At 40.8% G+C, this 22,802-nt stretch overlaps 1 protein-coding gene across 1 annotated transcript in view; it reads right to left on the bottom strand.

Annotated features, from left to right (window-relative positions):
* Positions 1 to 22,802, bottom strand: part of srbd1 (S1 RNA binding domain 1) — a 265,465-nt gene that overhangs the window by 220,436 nt on the left and 22,227 nt on the right. The window contains exon 8 of the mRNA XM_060830869.1: positions 11,801 to 11,897. Coding sequence (XP_060686852.1) covers positions 11,801 to 11,897 — 97 coding nt within the window. The remainder of the gene's footprint in view (positions 1 to 11,800; positions 11,898 to 22,802) is intronic.

The raw sequence follows: 22,802 nt of genomic DNA on the forward strand, positions 1-22,802 counted from the left end.
TCCCGGTGCTACGAGATAGTGAGGGCAGGAATAGGAGAATAGAGCAGATGAATGCATGGCTGAGGAGCTGGTGTATGGGAGAAGGATTCACATTTTTGAATCATTGAAATCTCTTTAGGGGTAGAAGTGACCTGTACAAGAAAGACGGATTGCACCAAAATTGGAAGGGGACAAACTGGCCAGGAGATTTGCTAGAGCTGCTCGAGCGGGTTTAAACTAGTAAGGTGGAGTGGGACCCAGGAAGATAGTGAGGAAAGAGATCAATCCGAGACTGGTACAGTTGAGAACAGAAGCCTGTCAAACAGTCTGGGTAGGCAGGGACAAGGTAGCACTAATGAATTAAACTGCATTTATTTCAATGCAAGGGGCCGAACAGGGAAGGCAGATAAATTTAGGGCATGGTTAGGAACATGGGACTGGGATATCCTAGCAATTACAGAAACAAGGCTCAGGGATGGGCAGGACTGGCAGCTTAATGTTCTAGGATACAAATACTACAGGAAGGATAGAAAGGTAGGCAAGAGAGGAGGGGAGAGTGACACTTTTGATAAGGGATAGCATTACAGCTGTGCTGAGGGAGGATATTCCCAGAAATACATCCAGGGAACTGAGAAATAAGAAAGGGATGATCACCATATTGGGATTGCATTACAGACCCCCTAATAGTCAGAGGGAAATTGAGAAACAAGCTTGTAAGGAGATCTCAGCTATCTGTAAGAATAATAGGGTACTTATGGTAGGGGATTTTAACTTTCCAAACATAGACTAGGACTGCCAAAGTGTTAAGGGTTTAGATGGAGAGGAATTTCTTAAGTGCATACAAGACAATTTTTTGATTCAGTATATGGATGTACCTACTAGAGAAGGTGCAAAACTTGACCTACTCTTGGGAAATATGGTAGGGCAGGTGACTGAAGTGTCAGTGGGGGAGTATTTTGGGGCCAGCAACCATAATTCTATTAGATTTAAAATAGTGATGGAAAAGGATAGACCAGATCTAAAAGTTGAAGTTCTAAATTGGAGAAACGCCAATTGTGACGGTATTAGGCAAAAACTTTCAAAAGATGGAATTCAATGTAGCTAAGTGTGAAGTCATTCACTTTGGTAGGAGTAACAAGAAGATGGATTACTGGGCTAATGGTAGGCTACTTGGTAGTGTGGATGAGCAGAGGGATCTTGGTGTCCATGTACACAGATCTCTGAAAGTTGCCACCCAGGTAAATAGTGCTGTGAGGAAGGCATATGGTGTACTGGGCTTTATTGGTAGAGGAATTGAGTTCCGGAGTCCTGAGGTCATGTTGCAGTTGTATAAGACTCTGGTGCGGCCTCATCTGGAGTATTGTGTGCAGTTTTGGTCGCCATACTATAGGAAGGATGTGGAGGCATTGGAACGAGTGCAGAGGAGGTTTACCAGGATGTTGCCTGGAATGGTAGGAAAATCTTATGAGGAAAGGCTGAGGCACTTGGGGCTGTTCTCATTGGAGAAGAGAAGGTTTAGGGGAGATTTGATAGAGGTGTATAAGATGATTAGGGGTTTAGATAGGGTCGACACTGAGAACCTTTTACCGCTAATGGAGTCAGGTGTTACTAGGGGACACAGCTTTAAATTAAGGGGTGGTAGGTATAGGACAGATGTTAGGGGTAGATTCTTTACACAGCGAGTTGTGAGTTCACGGAATGCCCTGCCAGTAGCAGTGGTGAACTCTCCTTCTTTATGGTCATTTAAGCGGGCATTGGATAGGCATTTGGAAGTTATTGGGCTAGTGTAGGTTAGGTAGGATTCGGTCGGCGCAACATCGAGGGCCGAAGGGCCTGTACTGCGCTGTATCTTTCTATGTTCTATGTTCTATGATTGGGCCCTGATGTTTGCAGACAAAGGGACGGCTGGAAAATGGGAAACCTTCAGAAATGAGATAACAAGAATCCAGACAAAGCTTATTCCCGTTAGGGTGAAAGGAAAGGCTGGTAGGTATAGGGAATGCTGGATGATTAAAGAAATTGAGGGTTTGGTTAAGAAAAAGAAGGAAGCATATGTCAGGTATAGACAGGATAGATCGAGTGAATCCTTAGAAGAGTATAAAGGAAATAGGAGTATACTTAAGAGGGAAATTAGGAGGGCAAAAAGGGGCCATGAGATAGCTTTGGCAAATAGAATTAAGGAGAATCCAAAGAGATTTTACAAATACATTAAGGACAAAAGGGTAACTAGGGAGAGAACAGGGCCGCTCAAGAATCAACAAGGTTGCCTTTGTGTGGAAGGCAATGGGGGAGATACTAAACAAGTATTTTGCATCAGTATTTACTGTGGAAAAGAATATGGAAGATATATGGAGTAGCGAAATAGATGGTGACACCTTGCAAAATGTCCATATTACAGAGGAGAAAGTGCTGGATGTCTTGAAACGCATAAAGGTGGATAAATCCCCAGGACCTGATCAGGTGTACCCTAGAACTCTGTGGGAAGCTAGCAAAGTGATTGCTGGGCTTCTTGCTGAGATATTTTTATCATTGATAGTCACAGGTGAGATGCCAGAAGACTGGAGGTTGGTGCCACTCCAAGGGTGGCAAGGACAAGCCAGGGAACTATAGACCAGTGAGCCTGACGTCGGTGATGGGCAAGTTGTTGGAGGGAATCCTGAGGGACAGGATGTGCATGTATTTGGAAAGGCAAAGACTGATTAGGGATAGTCAACATGGCTGTGTGTGTTGGAATCACATCTCACAAACTTGATTGAGTTTTTTGAAGAAGTAACAAAGAGGGTTGATGAGGGTAGAAGGGTAGATATGATCTATATGGACTTCACTAAGGCATTCGACAAGTTTCCCGACAAGAGACTGGTTAGCAAGGATAGATCTCACAGAATACAGGGAGAACTAGCCATGTGGATACAATACTGGCTCAAAAGTAGAAGACAGAGGGTGGGGGAGGGATGTTTTTCAAACTGGAGGCCTCGGACCAGTGGAGTGCCACAAGGATCAGTGCTGGGTCCTCTCCTTTTTGTCATTTCAATAAATGATTTGGATGCGAGCATAAGAGGTGCAGTTAATAAGTTTGCAGATGACACCAAAATTGGAGGTGTAATGGACAGCGAAGAAGGTTACCTCAGATCACAACAGGATCTTGATCAGCTGGACCAATGGGTCAAGAAGTGGCAGAAGGAGTTTAATTCAGATAAACATGAGGTACTGCATTTTGGGAAAGCAAATCTTAGCAGGACTTATACACTTAATGCTAAAGGTCCTAAAGAGTGTAGCTGAACAAAGAGAGCTTGGAGTGCAGGTTCATTGCTCCTTGAAAGTGGAGTCACAGGTAGATAGGATAGCGAAGAAGGCATTTGGTATGCTTTCTTTTATTGGTCAGAGTATTGAGTACAGGAGTTGGGAGGTCATGTTACTGCTGTACAGGACATTGGTTAGGCCACTGTTGGAATTGTATGTGCAATTCTGGTCTTCTCCCTATTGGAAAGGTGTTGTGAAACTTGAAAGGATTCAGAAAAGATTTACAAGGATGTTGCCAGGGTTGGAGGATTTGAGCTATAGGGAGAGGCTGAACAGGTGGGGCTGTTTTCCCTGGAGTGTCAGAGGCTGAGGGGTGACCTTATAGAGGTTTACAAAATTATGAGGGGCACGGACAGGTCAAACAGACAAAGTCTTTTCCCTGGGGTGGGAGAGTCTAGAACTAGAGGGCATAGGTTTAGGGTGAGAGGGGAAAGATATAAAAGAGACACAAGGGGCAACTTTTTCACGCAGAGGGTGGTACGTGTATGGAATGAGCTGCCAGAGGAAGTGGTGGAGGCTGGTACAATTGCAACATTTAAAAAGGCATTTGGATGGGTATATGAATAAGAAGGGTCTGGAGGGATATGGATCGGGTGCTGGCAGGTGGGACTAGATTGGGTTGGGTTATCCGGTCAGCATGGACGGGTTGGACCGAAGGATCAGATTCCATGCTGTACATCTCTTATGACTCTCTGCAAAATGCCTTCTTCACTATCCTGTCTACCTGTAACTCTGCTTTGAAGGAACTACGTACCTGCATCCCCAAGTCTCTTTGTCAGCAACTCTCTCCAGGAACCTACTATTAACTTTATAAGTCCTGCCCTGGTTTGCCTTACCAAGCTACAACACCTCATTCATCTAAATCAAACTCCATCTCTCACTCCTCAGCCCATTGGCATATCTGATCAAAGCCCCATTGTACTCAAAGATCTTCTTCACTGTTCACTACACTACCTATTTTGGTGTAATCTGCAAGCTTACTCAATATTTCACCTATATTCACATCCAAATTATTTACATAAATGACAAACAGTGGATCCAGCACCGATTCTGATGACACATCACTGATCACAGACTTCCAGTCTTAAAAACACCCCTCCAACATCCTCTGTCTCCTACCTTCAAGCCAATTTTGTATCCAATTGGCTAGCTCCCCCTAGATCCCATCCGATCTAACCTTACTAACTTGTCTACCATGTAGAAGCCGGTCAAAGACTTTGCTGAAGTCCATATAGACAATGTCTACTGCTCTGCCTTCTTCGATCTTCTTTGTCACCTTTTCAAAAAACTCAATCAAGTTAGTGAGACACAATTTCCTATGCACAAAGCCATGCTGACTTTTCCTAATCAGTCCTTTCCTTTCCAAATACATGTAAATCCTGTCCCACAGAATCCCCTTTAACAACCTACCCAACACTGATGTCAGGTTCATTAGTCTACAGTTCCCTGTTTTTTCCTGACAGCCTTTCTTAAATCATGGCACCACATTAGCCAACCTCCAGTCTTCCAGTACTTCACCCACTGCTGTTGATGATACAAATACCTCGAGCTTCCCACAAAGTTCTGGAACCACCTGATTAGGTCCTGAGGATTTATCTCCCTTTTATATATTTTACGATCTCCGGCATTTCCTCTTCAGTAATATGAACTTTTTTCAAGACATCACTGGCTCAGTGCTTCAAAGCGCAGGTACCTGGTTTGATTCCAGCCTCAGGTGACTCTGTGTGGAGTTTCTACAAGTGTCCGTGTGGGTTTCCTCTGGGTGCTCTGGTTTCCTTCCACAGTCCAAATATATTTATGTTAGGTGGTTTGGCCATGCTAAATTGCCCATAACGCCCAGTGAGGTGGTGACTAGGTGGATTAGCCATGTGAAATGCAAGGTGACAGGACATAGTAGGGGGTGAGATACTCTTTGGAGGGTTGGTATGGATTCAATGGGCTGAATGATCTGCTTCTATGCTGTGGGGACTGTATGGTCACTAATCATTTCCCCAAGTTCCCTTGCTTTCATGTCCTTCTCCACAGTAAATATTGTTGCAAAATATTCATTTAGTATCTCACCCATCTCCTATGGTTTCACACAGATGGCCAGATTGATCTTTAAGGGGTACTATTCTCTCCCTAGTTGCTCTTTTATCCTTAATATATTTATGGAGTCTCTTTCAATTCTCCTTAATTCTATTTGCAAAGGAATCTCATTCCCCTTTTTGCCCTCCTGATTTCCCTGAAGCATACTTCTACTGCTGTTCTTAAACTCTTTGCGGGATTCATTCGATCCCAGCTGTCTATGTGTGCTTCCTTCCTTTTCTTGACCAAAGCCTCGATTTCTCTAGTCATCCAACATTCCCTGCACCTACCAACTTTGCCCTTCACATTAACAGGAACATAATGTCTCCAGACTCTTGTTATCTGATTTTTGAAGGCTTTCTGCTTCCCCAACCATTCCCTTACCTGCAAATAACCTCCTCCAATCAACGTTTGAAAGTTTCTGTCTAATACCATTAAATTGGTCTTCCTCCAATGTATTAATTACATTTAAATACCACCAGTTGTCAGATGGAATTTGAACTAATGTCCACAGAGTATCTGCCTGAGCTTGTAGATTATTAGCCTAGTTACATTACCACTACACCATTAACTCCCCTAAACCTCTCTCCTGTAAGCAACAACCAGTGCGGCTCTGTTAAAAATCACACAACACCAGGTTATAGTCCAACAAGTTTAATTGGAAGCACACTAGCTTTCAGAGCGACGCTCCTTCATCAGGTGATTGTGGAGGGCTCGATCGTAACACAGAATTTATAGCAAACAATTTGCAGTGTGATGTAACTGAAATTATACATTGAAAAATTGATTGTCTGTTAAGCCTTTCATCTGTTGGAATACAGTGATAGTTTCACTTCTTTCATGTTGCATTCTCGGGTTAGCTGTTAACAATGGTGATAGCTAGACAACATGTTGAAGATGTTAGCCCCTGTGTTCTCTGTCTATGACCTGATGTTTAGATTGATTCTAATCTAAAAAGTGAGATAACAGAGTTTTACATAAATTCATGCAGTTTTTGAGCTCAGAGTTCTACATGAATGTATGCAGTTTTTGAGCAAAGTGCAATGTAACTCTGCAAATACAAATTCACCACACAAAATATGTGTGTGCATGTGGGTCTTTGTCTGATGAAGGAGCGTTGCTCCGAAAGCTAGTGTGCTTCCAATTAAACCTGTTGGACTATAACCTGGTGTTGTGAGATTTTTAATTTTCTACACCCCAGTCCAACACTGGCATCTCCAAATCATGTGGCTCTGTTGGCATTCTCCAAATCACATGGAGATGGTAGGAATGTTGAGTTTTGTAAATCATTATATTTTAAACTGTCTCCTTACTTTCAACAGAGAATGAAGTTGGGTATAATATGATAGCTAATTACCATTTCTACATGGATGCAAAACTCTCAGATTTGCAATGCTAGAGAGATGGGGATTTGAGAGGGGAAGAGTTCATAGCAAGCCATTGTAGGATTGGGTTGTGGAGACTTTCTGAAGATTTGCACACAGTTTAGCCTACAAGAATCTGCTGGAAAAAAGACAACAGAGAGAGACAGAGGCACCTAGTCATATACCTTGAACAGAGAAAACCCTGGCCTGGCTAGTCAGTGCACAAAATGCTGATGGGAAGTTGCATGCAGGTTGAACAGACTGAGCTCATGAGGAGTTAAACAAAGATTTGCCTAGATTTGCTCAATATACAAGTGTCCAACTTAACCCTCATGAAAGTCAGTTCAAGGATTAGCGGATACCATCTGGATCAGAGAGAGAGAAGTGGAGATAGAATGGTTAGACAGCCTGGGCAGACTGTAACAATTTTGTAGTTAAAAACAATTTTGTGTTTCTGTGGAAAGGGAAAATGTAGCAAACAATTGAGATCTCAGAATAGCGTAGGGCTGGTTCCTAGGAAATGATGGGGAGCCTCTTTAAACTTCAAATCCCGTCAGAGACTGGAAAGTAAACAACATTTATAAATGTTATCAGTCTCTATGAGGGCTCATAACAATTATAGAATAGCGAAACTGGGTATCTTCCCCTAGCAAAGGCAACATAAAAGCAGACTTTTGATCAAGGTCATCAAGAAGTTAATAAGAAGCATTCTAAAAAAGGTTCTGATCTTGCTGTAATATTTTATGGTGCAAGAGATCATAAGGAAGAGAATTTGGATAATCGCATAACTAGGAGGCTGAGGAAGGCAAAGTACAGAGAGTTTTAAGCAATATGTCATTTTGAAAAAGTGTCAATTATACGTAGATTCCTCCTAGGAGCCAATAGGAAAAGTATGCGTCATCTCAAGTGTATGTTAAAAGTGGTCTTGGGACATCTCCCTTAACTCCTTTTATTAGAGCAAACGTTTATTCCTTGAAAAGAGTCAATACACCCTGGTGCTTTCTGTTGAAAATATATTAAATGTTGTATTGGTTCATGTAATTTCTGTTGCTAATGGTTCAGTAAAGAGTGTGATGAAGAGTGAATGAACACAAGTCATTCATGAAAAAATATATGGTTTCAAAAACAGAAGTTAAAATTGGTAAGAAAATGTGATTTTCTACAAACATCAAGGGCAGAAATTAGAGATTAGATTGTTGCTTCCCTTCATCTTTCGGAAATGGTCCAATTGAAGAAACATTGGCCCAAATATTCAGACGGGAATCTGAAACTCTATTCCAAACTTTCCAACCCCTTCTAAAACTACAGCAACACCTGAGGATATGTTGGTTCTGGGGCAGTGTGTGTGCGCGCATGCGAGTGCGCGCACAATTGTCCGTGTGTGGGTCAGTTCCAACGGGTGGGAAAGCATGGTTCCTTGTCAGGAGTCCAAGATAGATAAGGGGTTAGGGCAGGTGTGTTTGCCTGTGTCAAGTCAGGGGATCAGTTTAATAGTTACCAAGGAGTTAGGGTGGGCTTTTAATCCTTTAAGTTTCCTAGGTAGAGACAAGGCTTAACCAAGTCAGAACCCTCAGGAATTTCTGACTTTAAAGGAGCTTTTTCAGAGACTTCCAGATGCAAGGGAACTGTCCATCAAAAGTTTCAATTCCTCAATTAAGTCTCACAAAGTCTGCTGTGGCAGAGATTCCACATGGTCCTGACACAACTCCAGTGTGTACTGCACCAACAACTTCCTTACCATTGGAATATCTGGACTATTCTGTTCTTCCACATTTGCCCATTTCACACATCAAACAATTAACACTGCTACCATTTAATCATATTAAATATTCAAAAGAACACAAGGATCTAAAAACACTCAATTAATCAATTATATAATCAGTACGAACTATCGGCAGGTTTAAAGTGGGTTTTCACAACTGAACAGGTATTTTAATTTCTCATCACTTCCACACTTGCTCCACTCAACAAACCCAGCCTTATTTCTGGTTTCAGTGACAATCAGGTGCTGCCTACTTGTTTTTCCAGTTTCAACATATACTATATGCACTCATCCCTCATATTCAAATATGACTCAAGAAAGAGCTGAAGTAAAACATTAGCTCCTAAAGCTGATCAGCCACAGCTGCAAGTGTGCATTTTGCTATTGTTATATTTGCTGGTGTATATGTAGCTTCTCTTACTGCACAACTGTGCACTAATTTACTGTTGCCAAAATTCGTTTTCATCTGCTCATACTGATACTATCATTTTGACTGCATGCAGTTATGAGAGCTTTACTCTCCACGACTGCCTCTCTTTCTCTGGAAAGATCTTCCTCGACAATCTATCAAGCTCTTTGTACCAACTGACCCATTGTTCTCTTTGCTTACACATAGTTGCCAGGAGTTCTCAGCATTTGTGGTTACCCTTGGGAATTTCGCACTTTCAGTGTACTCTTCTAGTTACTGCAAATCCAGGGACCAAGCTCCTTATTCACTTTCCCCACTTCATCCTTTGATTTCATTGTTCAGCACATTTTCTAACAATGATCATCTCCAGAAAGTAAGAATCGAACAATCTCCCTTTACATTCAACACTGCTGACTCACCCACAATGTCCTGCATCTACCATTGATCTGCTGGACTGTACCAGCCATAGAAATACTGTGACTAAAAAGCAGGACAGAGACTAGGAATTCTGTACCAACTAGCTCATCTCCTGATTACTCAAAACAGACTATCCATTACCAACAAGTGGACAAGTCAAGACTTTCTTGGAATATTCCCTACTTGCCTCACTCAGTGCAACTCCAATACTCAAGCTCAACAACATCCAAATCAAAGCAGCCCACTTGATTGGCTACCTACATACAATCTTCAATACCGACACCCAACAGTAGCAGCAGAGTACACTAGCTACAAAAACATTATTGACTTTGATGTCATAGTTATGGTACTAAGAAATTCTGCCAAAATAAAAACAGAAAATTCTGCTACCATCTGTAGAAAGAGGCAGCACTGATGATGCCAGACCTCCTCAGACCTTTGATGATGCCAGACCTCCTCAGTATTTCCAGTGTCAATTATATTGTGCTTTTGATCAAGAAGAACTATTGCATAAGCTGCATGATGTGTTCTCCGTTTGGAATCTTGCTTCCAAGTTTACAACCTTTTAAAAGTTGACATTTACAAAGTATACAATTTTACCTCATTAAATATCCAAATTCAAAAGCAGCAGTAACATGAATTGTAATACCTGTGCAGCTGATTGCTTCATGTAAAATATTATAAATGACAGAAAATAATCAATTATTAGGACATATCAGCCACTTTTATTATGATGTCTACATTTAGTCAGCAACAAAATTCAAATTTTGGATTGAGAAGTGGAGAACACCAAGTTTATTTCTTACTATTAAAACAACCCAGATTTTAAAAAAGACTATTCAGCCTTGAAATGAAATGTTCCAGTGTGTTAACTTACATTCAGCATTAAAAGTTTTTTTAAAAAGTGAAACAGAGAGCTTAATCCAGTATTTGAGCATAAAGGACAGTGGTTCAATTTGGTGAAGGAAAGATTTAAGGGTGATGTCTGAAAATATTTTTTCACCTTCACAGTTGAAACAAATCTCTGGGAAAAGTACTGAGGAGTAGCAGTGAAAACAACTTAAGAGTCTATTAGACTGCATGATAGAGAGAATATAAATTTTCCCATTTATGGAGGCAGAAGACAAAGCTTATGGTGAAGTGGTTATCAGAATTTCAATTCACTACATTAAATGATTCTAATCAGCAATGCTGTGCTTCATATTAAATCATATTTCATTTTGATTAAGAACTAGAGTCTATGCAAGTACAGAAATTAAGTGAAATATGCAAGAGAGGAGTTTCAAATTTATTCTATTCCTGACCAAAAAGTCATATTAAAATATGTAAAGCAGTTTGAGTAATAACAAATAAATTATAAGTGAGAAATAGTACAAACAACCTACAACCCCTCCATGTTCCATCCTCAGCCATGACAAAACCAGCTAATATTGCATTAACCAGATCCGATTGTTGGTTTTCCCTTGTTGTTCATATAGAACCACAGTAACCATAACAGCACCGATTGCTGAGTGTTAGAAAACTAAGCCCCAAAAGGTAGACAGACCATTTCAGGTTCAGTTAATGAGCCACACTGGCTGGTCAATCATAAACAGTGCTTTGGTATTCTACAGATCTGTATGGTTTACATATCAGATTACTTAGTCTCCAAATGTCTATCAGCTAATGTCAACTTGGTGTTACTTTGACCTTAGATCTTGATTATGAAAACCTGGCAAACCAGTAGCCTGGATGAGGATGCCTACTCTGCATCGGAGCCAAAACTTTAAAGCAAAAATATAATATTTGTTCTTATACAGTGCTGTACAATGACAAAATAACTTGTTACTCAAAAATCTACGATTGAAATGTACAGTTACATAGACAAGTACTTTAAAGGTGATGTCATTGGACTATTACTAGCAATATAATATTGCAACCAAAGCAAAACCAAAAATGGTATTAAAATTCATAATTTCACAGATGACATTGAACAAAATAGCTGATGCAGCTGCATAATAGCATGATTTAAAAGTCAATAAACGAAAGCAGTACACATGGGGCTCTGGGGCTCAGTGGTTAGCACTGCTGCCTCACAGCACCAGGGATCTGGGTTCAACTGCACCCTTGGGTGACTGTGTGGAGTTTGCACATTCTCTCAATGTCTGTGTGGGCTTCCTCTGGGTGCTCCAGTTTCCTCCCACAGTCCAAAGATGTGCAGGTTAGGTGGATGGGCCATGCTAAACTGCCCATGGTGTCCAGGGATATGCAGGCTAGGTGGATTAGCCATGGGAAATGTAGGGTAATTGCAATAGGATGGGGGAAGTGGGTCGAGGTGGGATGCTCCTTGGAAGGTCAGCATGGTCTTGATGGGCCAAATGGCCTGCTTCCACACTACAGGGATTCTATGACATCCCAATGATCCGCGCATGAATGACTTTGATGTTTTATTAATAATCATATCTTCATCTTACACGTTTAACTTCAACTGGGTGTAATGAAAAGTTTTGAACTAATACTTACAATTTCCGGACATGGTTCAATGTTTCTGTATCTTTAGACATCATATCTGCTAATATGTGCTGAATTCCTGTCTCTATTTCTCCCACATTTGAAAGACCTAGGAATTTTCAAGCACACAATTAAAATTATTTATTGCAATTTACCATTTTCTCTTCTCAGCATCACTCCTCTTAATCCATTGACTCCTTTTGCTCTCCAACATCTCAACCTAGTATCAACCCTTTACACACAGGCCTAGATAGTAGGCGTGTGTTGGTTATTCAATCATGTATTTATTCACTTCCTGCATCCAAAGCCATCCATCAAACATCAACAGAAGGATGACTCCAAGTGCTGTCATTTGAAATACAGAGGCTAATTGTAACATCTCTGCTGTCACATCAGCTAACAATAAAATCGAGAAATTAACTTGGGACTTTTTGCTTCTGTCCTTATCAAACAGAGAACAATTAACATCTGAATATCGTAAAGTAACCATTAGTATGTGAAATAGTTTTTTAAATCAGAACCACTTTTCTATCAAGTTAGAAATGATAATGTGTGTGAAACAAAATAGCTACAATTTCTAAAAGAAAATTAAGTAATGCACAGATTATTTGATTCCAACAGATTTTTCACGTCAAAAATGGCAACTTTCTCTTGAGTTACCATAAATAAGAGATTCTGCTGCAACAGCTATGTTCTTATAAAAATAATTGAGTAGCTCAAAGGGTCTCCTTAATGTTGTAAATTTAGTTCACAGAAAGGTACATGCCATCATGAGATCATTGGGAAGTGAGATTTATTTTGTAATGCTCACATAAAGGGCTTGTTCAAGCAGGATGGACCAAATGGCCTCCTCTTTGGTTGTAAATTGATAAGTATCAAGTTCCAAATAACAAATCACATTACAGAAGAGCTCGTAGTCATGAATGAAATCAAAATGGCATAAAGCTATTTTTTAAAAAATGCATAATTTAACATCAAAATAATGTTAAAATTATTAGTTTTTTTAATGCACAACTGTTACAGTCGAGGACAAGATTAATGCACAAATCCAAAAGTTGTTGTCCTAGATATGTCACTCCAGCATTAGCTTCAAAAAATTATTTCTGCTTTTTTCGCTGAAATGTACTGAATGGCATACAGGACAGACATAGAACTTAAAACAATACAGCGCAGAACAGGCGCTTCAGCCCTCGATGTTGCGCCGACCTGTAAACTATTCTCAGCTTGTCCCCCTACACTATCCCAAAATCATCCATGTGCCTCTCTAAGGATTGTTTAAATTGCCCTAATGTGGCTGAGTTAACTACTTTAGCAGGTAGGGCATTTCACGCCCTTACCACTCTCTGTGTAAAGAAATTGCCTCTGACATCTGTCTTAAATCTATCACCTCTCAATTTGTAGTTATGCCCTCTCGTACAGGCTGACGTCATCATCCTAGGAAAAAGTCTTTCGCTGCCTACCCTATCTAATCCACTGATCATCTTGTATGCCTCTTTCAAATCCCCCCTTAGCCTTCTTCTTTCCAATGAGAACAGACCCAAGTCTCTCAGCCTTTATTCATAAGACCTTCTCTCCAGACCAGGCAATATCCTCATAAATCTCCTCTGCACCTTTTCCAATGCTTCCACATCCTTTCTGTAATGGAGCGACCAGAACTGTACACAATATTCCAAGTGTGGCCGCACCAGCGTTTTGTATAGTTGCAGCATGATATTCCGGAACTCAATCCCTCTATCAATGAAACCTAACACACCTTCTTAACAGCATTATTCACCCGGGTGGCAACTTTCAGGGATCTATGCACGTGGACTCAAAGATCCCTCTGCACATCCACACTACCAAGAATCTTTCCATTGACCAAGTACTCTGCCATCCTGTTATTCTCCCCAAAGTGCATCACCTCACATTTAGCTGCATCAAACTCCATTTGCCAACTCTCAGCCCAATTCGACAGTTTATCCAAGTCCCCCTGCAACCTGTAACATTCTTCCAAACTATCCACTACTTCACCGACTTTAGTGTCATCTGCAAATTTACTAATCCATCCGCCTATGCCTGCGTCCCAGCCATTTATAAAAATGATAAACAGCAGTGGCCCCAAAACAGACCTTGTGGCACACCACTAGTAACTGGACTCCAGACTGAATATTTTCCATTAACCACCACTCACTGCCTTCTTCCAGAAAGCCAGTTTCTAATCCAAACTGCTAAACTGACACAAACTAAACACAGCACAGAAAATTAAACTTTGTCTATCTCAGTCTAAGTATCCGGTTAATTGTTTGGTTTTAATTATTGTCAATGAAAATTAACAGTTAGAAACAAACAGTCCCATTTCTTCACATTTTAAATTAAAACATTTTAAAGGAAATTTTAAAAGACGGTTAGCAGCTTGCATTTATGGCGATTTGTCCTGCAAAAGTTTTAAAACCTTAGAAGTACAAGTTTAAACATTTATGCTATTAGATGCCCTACCACAGTAAATAAGACCTCATGTAGAGTTGTTAATGAGGTGGACATTTTCCTTGTCACATTGGTAGACTGTAGATATTGAAATTCCAGAATTACATAAATCTCTTTTAGAACAAAATGTCTGAACATATAACAGGATGCAAAAAAAATATATCTAGCCCCCCTATATTATATTCTGCAGAGAAAAAGCATATGGAGTTCATTTTATGTATACTCAAATGCATACACTCTTTAGATCAACCAGATTTTTGTTCCATGTAATAGAGGTAAGATATTATGCAATGCTCTGCAAACTCTGAAATACAAATCTATAGGGAGGAAAAAGTTTCAATCACCCACTTTATGGATTGAAAGACTAATAGGATATGAAGTGCTGAAATAAAAGAGTCCTATGTAGAATTGTTTTCATGCCAAGTTAAAACTTTCTATTTGGAACATTAGTTTATGGGCAAGAAAAAAAAGGAGACACATCGCTTATTTACAATTACGACACACATAATAGCAGTAACAGGCACAAAATAAAATCTTTGGCATGTTGCTTAGAAAGATCAAGTGAAAATTTGGAAGATTCAGTCACTTTTGTACACTGACATAGCCTAGCTACTGTCTGGATCACAGGGGTCACCAACGAAAGCTCCTGATCACTCATCATTGCTATCACCTTGCCCCTGCCAAAACTCTGTGCTGTAGCCATCAATTTAAAATCCCTCTCAAGTTGATCAAGACTACACATAGCCTCACTACCCAATTCAAACAGTGAGCTTCCAATTCTATGTCCTTTCTATGACAAAGAATTCCATATCATTCACCAACCCATTTCCCAGAACACACTAATCCCTTAATTTCATCTTTTATGCATTTCCCTTCCTCTCAAGTTCATCACTGAAAATTATCTAGACTCCACATTTTTTTCTTCCTTCTCGAAATTCCTCCCCTTTCCTTTTTTTTTAGGCCTGTCCTCCAAAGCTATGACTGATTTTTTTAAAACTCTACCCACTTTTATCAGGGTGTACTTCCATGATGGACTTTTTAAAAAAATGTTAAGGACACTCTTGCAAAGATAAATTAAAGCATGTTAAATGATGCAAACATTGATCAGGTGAGAACGAGAATACTTTTTAGTGCCCAAAGTTGATAGGAATTGCATTTTTTTTTTTAAAAAAGAGAATAACACTTTAAATAATTATCCAACCGCAGCCATTTCATCTCCTTGTAATAAATTAATTTCAAAATACTTCACCCTAGCCTCTGCACTATAAACAAACAGTCCAAATTTTAAAATACTCAAAAGTCAAGTGTTTAATTTCAATTATCAATTGTTCTGTGTAACTCAAGCTTCTAATTTTTACACTTATACACTGCCATTAACATACTGAAACCTCCCAAGATACTTCATAGGAAGTTTATAGCCTACCACAGGAGGAATTAGAAAAGGTGGCCAAAAGCTTGGTCTAAAAGGTAGTTTTAAGGAGCTTCTTAAAAAGACAGGTGTAGGAAGTGATTTCTAAAACAGTAGCAGTTGAAGACACTGCCAGTGGAGGACAAATTTAAAAATCAGACAACACCAGATTATAATCCAACCAGGAAAGACCAGAATTGATGCAGCAACGAGAATTGCAACACAACAACTTGTAGTTTATAATTAGCACATTAACCTAATAAAACAGGCAAGGGCAATTCACAGAGGCTTTATAAAAACAAAATATGTTACCGAGTCACAAAAGGGCGGATGAGCAGTCAGTCAAAGTGGCAGGTTCTAATCAGTGTTTTAAAGGAGGAAAATTATGTTCGGAGGTTCATAGAGTGAATTTCAAAGTTTAGGGCTTAGGTACCTGAAAATACAATCACCATGGCATAGAATTAAAATCAAGGATGCTTAAGACTCCAGAATTACAATAGTGCATGTATCTCAAGGTGCCGGCGATTAGATAACATTATTGGGGTAGGCAGGGTTGAGGTCAAAGATGAGACTTTTAAAATCTAGGTGTTGCCGCAATGTCCACCAGCAGGTATAGGGGTAAAATAGAAGATGATGACAGTTAGGGTATGGGAAGCAGAATTATGTATGAGCTCCAGTTTGCAGAAGGCGAAAGACTAGAAACTAGCCAGCCACAAACTGAGGCCTGGGACAGGCAGGCAGGGTTACAGAGTTGGAAGCAGACAGTTTTGGTGATGGTGTGGACACAGGATCAGATGCTCATTTGAAGGATCAAATATGATGCCAAGGTTGCAAACGGTTTGGGGCACACACAAGCAAGTAGCTAAGCAACCAAAGTGAAATGTCAAACACATGTGAAAAGGCAGAGAACAGTTTGTTTTTTTAAACTTGGCTCTTCAAATTTAAATCTCTTTGCTACCTTCCCCCACCCTCCTCACTGATCTATCGCCTCCATTCCCACCCCCATTCACCTATTGTACTCTTTACTACCTTCTCCCCAGCCCCACACCCCCCAATTTCTCTCTCCACCCTGGAGGCTTCCTGCCTCTATTCCTGATGACGGGCTTTTGCCCGAAACGACGATTTTCCTGTTCCTCGGATGTTGCCTGATTTGTGTGCTTTTCCAGCACCAATCTGATCTAAACCCTTCAAATTTAACACCAATTACGTGCATTTCCCAGGCTTCTTGCAACTTGTCAATAAAAGTAAGCAGAGATATCAGTGGAAACTGGGCAGGCGTAACAAACGAAAGGCAAAAAAAATCATGCAAGTGCTCAGAATGCAGACCTGCTTCTTTGACTCAGTGAAAGGCTTTTGTTCAGTGGACTCGTTACTCCTGCCATTATGAATACCAACAATTTTCATCTTCCTAACATCACCCTACTACATTCCTCATACACTCAGCTCATAGAGTCATAGTCATATAACATGGAAACGGACTCTTTGGTCCGCTCATTCATGCTAACCTGACATCCCAATCTGACCTAATCCTGTCATCTGATGAAAGTTTCGACCAGGCCTCCTTTCTGGACTTAACTATTCCCAAACATAGCTATATTCTACCCTCTGCAAACCTGAGGTAATTGGAAAAACTCCACTGCCACTCTTTTCACTTATGCCAAAGCACATGCAGCTATCACTTCTTTACTAGTTAACTCACTAGATTGTGAACAATGCTTTTACTTCAAAATTCTCATCTTTGGTTTTGAATCCCCCTCAGAGAGTCAGGGAGTCATAAAGAAGAGAAGAGGTTCTTCAACCCATCAAGTCTGCACCCACCTACTTACACTAATCACACTTTCCAGCACTTGGCCCATAGCCTTAAAAAGCAGTGAGTGCTCATCCACGTTTTAAAGGTTGCAAGGTTTCCCGCCCATACAGGTCAGACATTCCAGATTTCCAGCAACCTCTGAGCAAAAAACAAACTTTCCTCAAAACCCCTCTAAATCTTGGGCCCTTGTGGAAAAACAAGGAGTTAACTTTTCAAGTCCAGTATGATCTTTTGTGAAATTTTGTGATCTTTTGAGCAACTCCAGGCTAAGTTTGGCTTGGAGGGATGCAGGGAGCATGACGGAAGCAATATAGCAAAATGAATAGAGATCTTAAATCTGAAGGAGTTCATGCGTGTTGAAGGGGACAGTATAAGGGTCATAGAGGAAGCGGGATTTCAAATGACTATTTTGGACAAGAAAAACTAATAGTTATTTTTGCATTTCAGAATGATCTTGAAATAATGAGTAGTTTTAGCAGATAAGAGCAGGACGATAGCAATTTATGCAGTCCAGCCAAACCTTCAGTAAGTGGCTAATCTGGTTGTCCATCTTTGCACCTCCTCTGAACCTAAGGGAGTGGAAATGACAGTCATGACAGGATGAGACAGAAGAAGTGTTTTAATTAGGACAAGATGATCAAAGGTGGGGATGATACTGCAGTTAAGTAGTTTGTTGACTTAGGAAGAGTTTGTGTTGGGGGGAGGGTAGGTTTGTGTGATTAGTAAAGGCGAAATGCATCTAGAAAGGATATTAATTTGAAATACAGAGGTGTTGGTCGTCAATCCTTTTTAACTTAGAGATAGTATGGAGATCAAAAAAGACAGATTAAAGAAAGGCATGAACAGGAGTTGGCAATCTGGATTATTAAACAGCAAAACAGACTCAAAATCTCAGGTCTGCACATAAGAGGAGCTTGCAAGTACAAAACTATACTCATCATTGCTCTAAAAAAGTTTACAATTAATTTTAAGATGTTATTGCACAAAAAGGCAAGTAGCAACTTGCATCAGGCCAAGTTAAACATTCTTCATATAACAAAGGAAATAAACAGAATTCCATTATTTCTCCACAGCAAAGTATTCTTGTGTTATACAGTGGCCAGTGCTTTCCTGTTGATGAACAAATGATACTCTTGGAATGAGCCTCACACAGTCACTGTGACAAAATGGCAGCCAAATTTCCAAGAATCTGTCTAATTGGATCAATGTAACATAAGAACATTTTTAAAAGTTTAATCTCACCACAATATAGCCAAAACTGGGCAGAATGAATAATCAGTCAAATTAAACTTCAGTATATTTGGCTTACCATACATAACAGCTGTTCTGAACAACAACAACTTTATTTGCCCCATACAGTATGCTTGACAGTAATGCTAAGAACTAAACTAACTATATACTAAGCCAAAAACTCTTAAATAAAAATGCAACTTAGGATATATATCAATTTTTTTCCCTAAAATAAGAGTTAATTTTCTATTCAATATCATTAACTTTAACTCATTTGAATTCACTGCATTAGCAAATTGATATTAGGTGCCCTTATTTTTCTCAGAATTTAGTTGGATCTACAACTAATAACATTAACCTTTTCTCTGTACTGAATTATTTGCCAAAGACTGACCCCTGGAGGACTAAAGGTGTAACTCAACAAAATAATTCTAACCTGCATCACGTAAAACTGGACACTAGAGTCATGATTAAACAAAATAGCGCAAGTTATCATTGTTGTAATAGCACCAATAGGAGGCAACTTAATAACTAAGAAAACGGAGCAAGCATATGCCATACTTTGTCCAACAGTCAAAAACAAAAAAGGAAGAAAGAAGCAGGAATAAATAAGTGTACTTGTAGTACTAATACTACTGGTAGGAGAAAGTGAGGACTGCAGATACTGGAGATCAGAGCTGAAAATGTGTTGCTGGAAAAGCGCAGCAGGTCAGGCAGCATCCAAGGGACAGGGGAATCGACATTTCGGGCATGAGCCCTTCTTCAGGAATGAGGAGAGTGTGCCAAACAGGCTAAGATAAAAGGTAGGGAGGAGGGACTTGGGGAAGGGGCGTCGGAAATGCGATAGGTGGAAGGAGGTTAAGGTGAGGGTGATAGGCCGGAGTGGGGGTGACCGACTCCCGGTGACCGACTCCCACAGCTACCTAGACTACACCTCCTCCCACCCTGCCCTCTGTAAAAACGCCATCAAATATTCCCAATTCCTTCGTCTCTGCCGCATCTGCTCCCAGGAGGACCAGTTCTAATACCGAACAACCCAGATGGCCTCCTTCTTCAAAGACCGCAATTTCCCCCCCAGACGTGATCGACTATGCTCTCCATCGCATCTCCTCCACTTCCCGCTTCTCCGCCCTTGAGCCCCGGCCCTCCAATCGCTACCAGGACAGAACCCCACTGGTCCTCACCTACCACCCCACCAACCTCCATATGCATCACATCATCCGTCGTCATTTCCGCCACCTCCAAACGGACCCCACCAGAGATATATTTCCCTCCCCTCCCCTATCAGCGTTCAGAAAAGACCACTCCCTCCGTGACTCCCTCGTCAGGTCCACACCTCCTACCAACCCAGCCTCCACTCCCGGCACCTTCCTCTGCAACCGCAAGAAATGCAAAACTTGCGCCCACACCTCCTCCCTTACTTCTCTCCAAGGCCCCAAGAGATCCTTCCATATCCGCCACAAATTCACCTGCACCTCCACACACATCATTTACTGCATCCGCTGCACCCGATGTGGCCTCCTCTATATTGGGGAGACAGGCCACCTACTTGCGAAACGTTTCAGAGAATACCTTTGGGATACCCTGACCCAACCAACCCAACCACCCCGTGGCTCAACACTTCAACTCCCCCTCCACCAAGGACATGCAGGTCCTTGGACTCCTCCATCGCCAGACCATAGCAACATGACGGCTGGAGGAAGAGGGCCTCATCTTCCGCTAAGAACCTTCCAACCACAAGGGATGAACTCAGATTTCTCCAGTTTCCTCATTTCCCTTCCCCCCACCTTGTCTCAGTCCCAACCCTCGAACTCAGCACCACCTTCCTAACCTGCAATCTTCTTCCTGACCTCTCCGCCTCCACCCCACTCCGGCCTATCACCCTCACCTTAACCTCCTTCCACTATCGCATTTCCGACGCCCCTCCCCCAAGTCCCTCCTCCCTACCTTTTATCTTAGCCTGCTTGGCACACTCTCCTCATTCCTGAAGAAGGGCTCATGCCCGAAACGTCGATTCTCCTGTCCCTTGGATGCTGCCTGACCTGCTGTGCTTTTCCAGCAACACATTTTCAGCTCTAATACTACTGGTAATCTTTAGCACTTTTAATAAAGTGAAACATCCCAAGGCATTTTACAGGAACATTAACAAAGAAACTTTGTTATTCAGTCCCATAAGTAGAAAGATGATCAAAAGCTATCTGGAGGAGAACAATCTGAACACCATCAGCAAGGCAACTTGAAACAGCAATTGCTTCTCAACAGAGAAGCAAAGGAAGGCATCCTAAACAAAAAGGAGTTAATGGTCTGGTGTACTGAACTAGGCTACAATGGGCCACAGCCTAGAGCCACAAGAGTGGAACAAAGAAACCTTCACACACTTCCATGGACTATTCTCTGCTTAGTGCTACTGTGAAAGCAACCTTCAACTATTTGACTACAGAAGCCATTGCAGCTGCTGAACCTGACTTCAGGTTTCAACCCTTTCAGTTCAGAAAAAATGTTCAAGGAAGTCATGTCTGAAATGATAATAGTAACCGATCTCATTTTCATCTTCAGACATTTCTTTTATCTTGTTTAAAATCTTTGTGTATATATTTTCCCTAATTATTGGCACTTTTATTTTTACTCAAGGGACTTTCAGTCAGCTTTTATTACAAACACATTGGCTGCAAATGTTAACTGTGATGACTGACTGTTCCACAAAGTAGTGTCAAATATACTGGAACTCCTTGTGATTTACCTCCTGTCTCCTGCTCAACACTACAAACACTTGAGTTTTCAAACCTTTTGAGGGTTCAACAAAATTCAAGAGAATTCAAGACTTCTTGAATTACTTTGTGATCAACTCTGAACACAACACAGTCTAATTGTCTGCTTTTCGTCATGGTTTTCAGAAGCCAATTTCTAAGAACTCCTTACACCTACTTTAAAGACAAAGTAACTACCTTTACAAAATATGTATAATTTATACATTCAGCCACTCATTTCATTATTACTGCCAAGCAGTAAATAAATTCCTCCATGACAGTCAAACCTGACACAATTAGGTGGAATTAACAGCCATTCACTATCAATTCCTGCAGCCAGAACCTGTCTCAGCATCAGTTTTTTTTTCTGCTGTCTGTCTGCCAAGTTGGGATGGCATGGTGGCTCAGTGGTTAACTGTGTTGCCTCTCAGTGCCGGAACCCAGATTCAATTCCAGCCTCGGGTGACTGTGTGTGGAGTTTTCACATTCTCCCTGTGCTTGCTTGGGTTTCCTCCCACAGCACAAAGATGTGCAGGTTAAGTGGTTGTTTGCCATGCTATATTGCCCTGTGTTGTGCAGGCTAGGTGGGTTAGCTATAGTAAATGCAGGGTTACAGGGAGATGGCGGGGTGGTGAGAAGGTCTTCGGAGGGTCTGTGCAGACTCAATGGATTGAATAGCCTCTATCTGCAATGTAAGGATTCTATTATTCTATGTCCCTCCTGAACCCTCATAGCTGCTGCCTCGCTTATCCCTCAGTTGTGCCGCCCTCTGTGAAAGGGAGTTGCATGGTCAGCATTTTAATGGGAATAGGGTCAAGAGAGACACAGTGAATTCAGAAGGCTCAAACGGGTTATAGATCTGCGGAAATGGCAGCAAAAGAAATCAACAAAGGCAACAGATCAGATAGTGTCAATCATACTGAAAGGAATTCATGAGCTCTTGGCTCTTGTTGAAGACAAAGGTAGATGTAACTGGCAAGAGCAGTTTAAAAGAAATTAAAGAGACCTTTGAATAGTGAGCAGCTTTGGCAGACAAATTAGCACCCAATAAGGCTTTGTGGTCCAGCAAGATCTGACAATGAATAGGTAAATAAGGTACCATCCATCTCTGTTCAAATTTGAGTCTTAGATTAGTCAACTTGAATACATCAATTTGATGATGAAATTTAGATGGATGAAATCAAATTCATCACATACAATGAACGACTTTTTGAACCATGACTATTATCAGGCAATTACAGCAATCTGTTAGGGCAAAGGAAGGTCCATCAATGTCAATTAGATTGATTACAATGAACCTGATTTCTTGTTGCTATTGCTAAAGTAGTATCATCCAGGACAGGTCCCAATATCATT

Source organism: Hemiscyllium ocellatum, chromosome 10 (genome assembly GCF_020745735.1).
Source record: "Hemiscyllium ocellatum isolate sHemOce1 chromosome 10, sHemOce1.pat.X.cur, whole genome shotgun sequence".
Lineage (NCBI taxonomy): Eukaryota > Metazoa > Chordata > Chondrichthyes > Orectolobiformes > Hemiscylliidae > Hemiscyllium > Hemiscyllium ocellatum.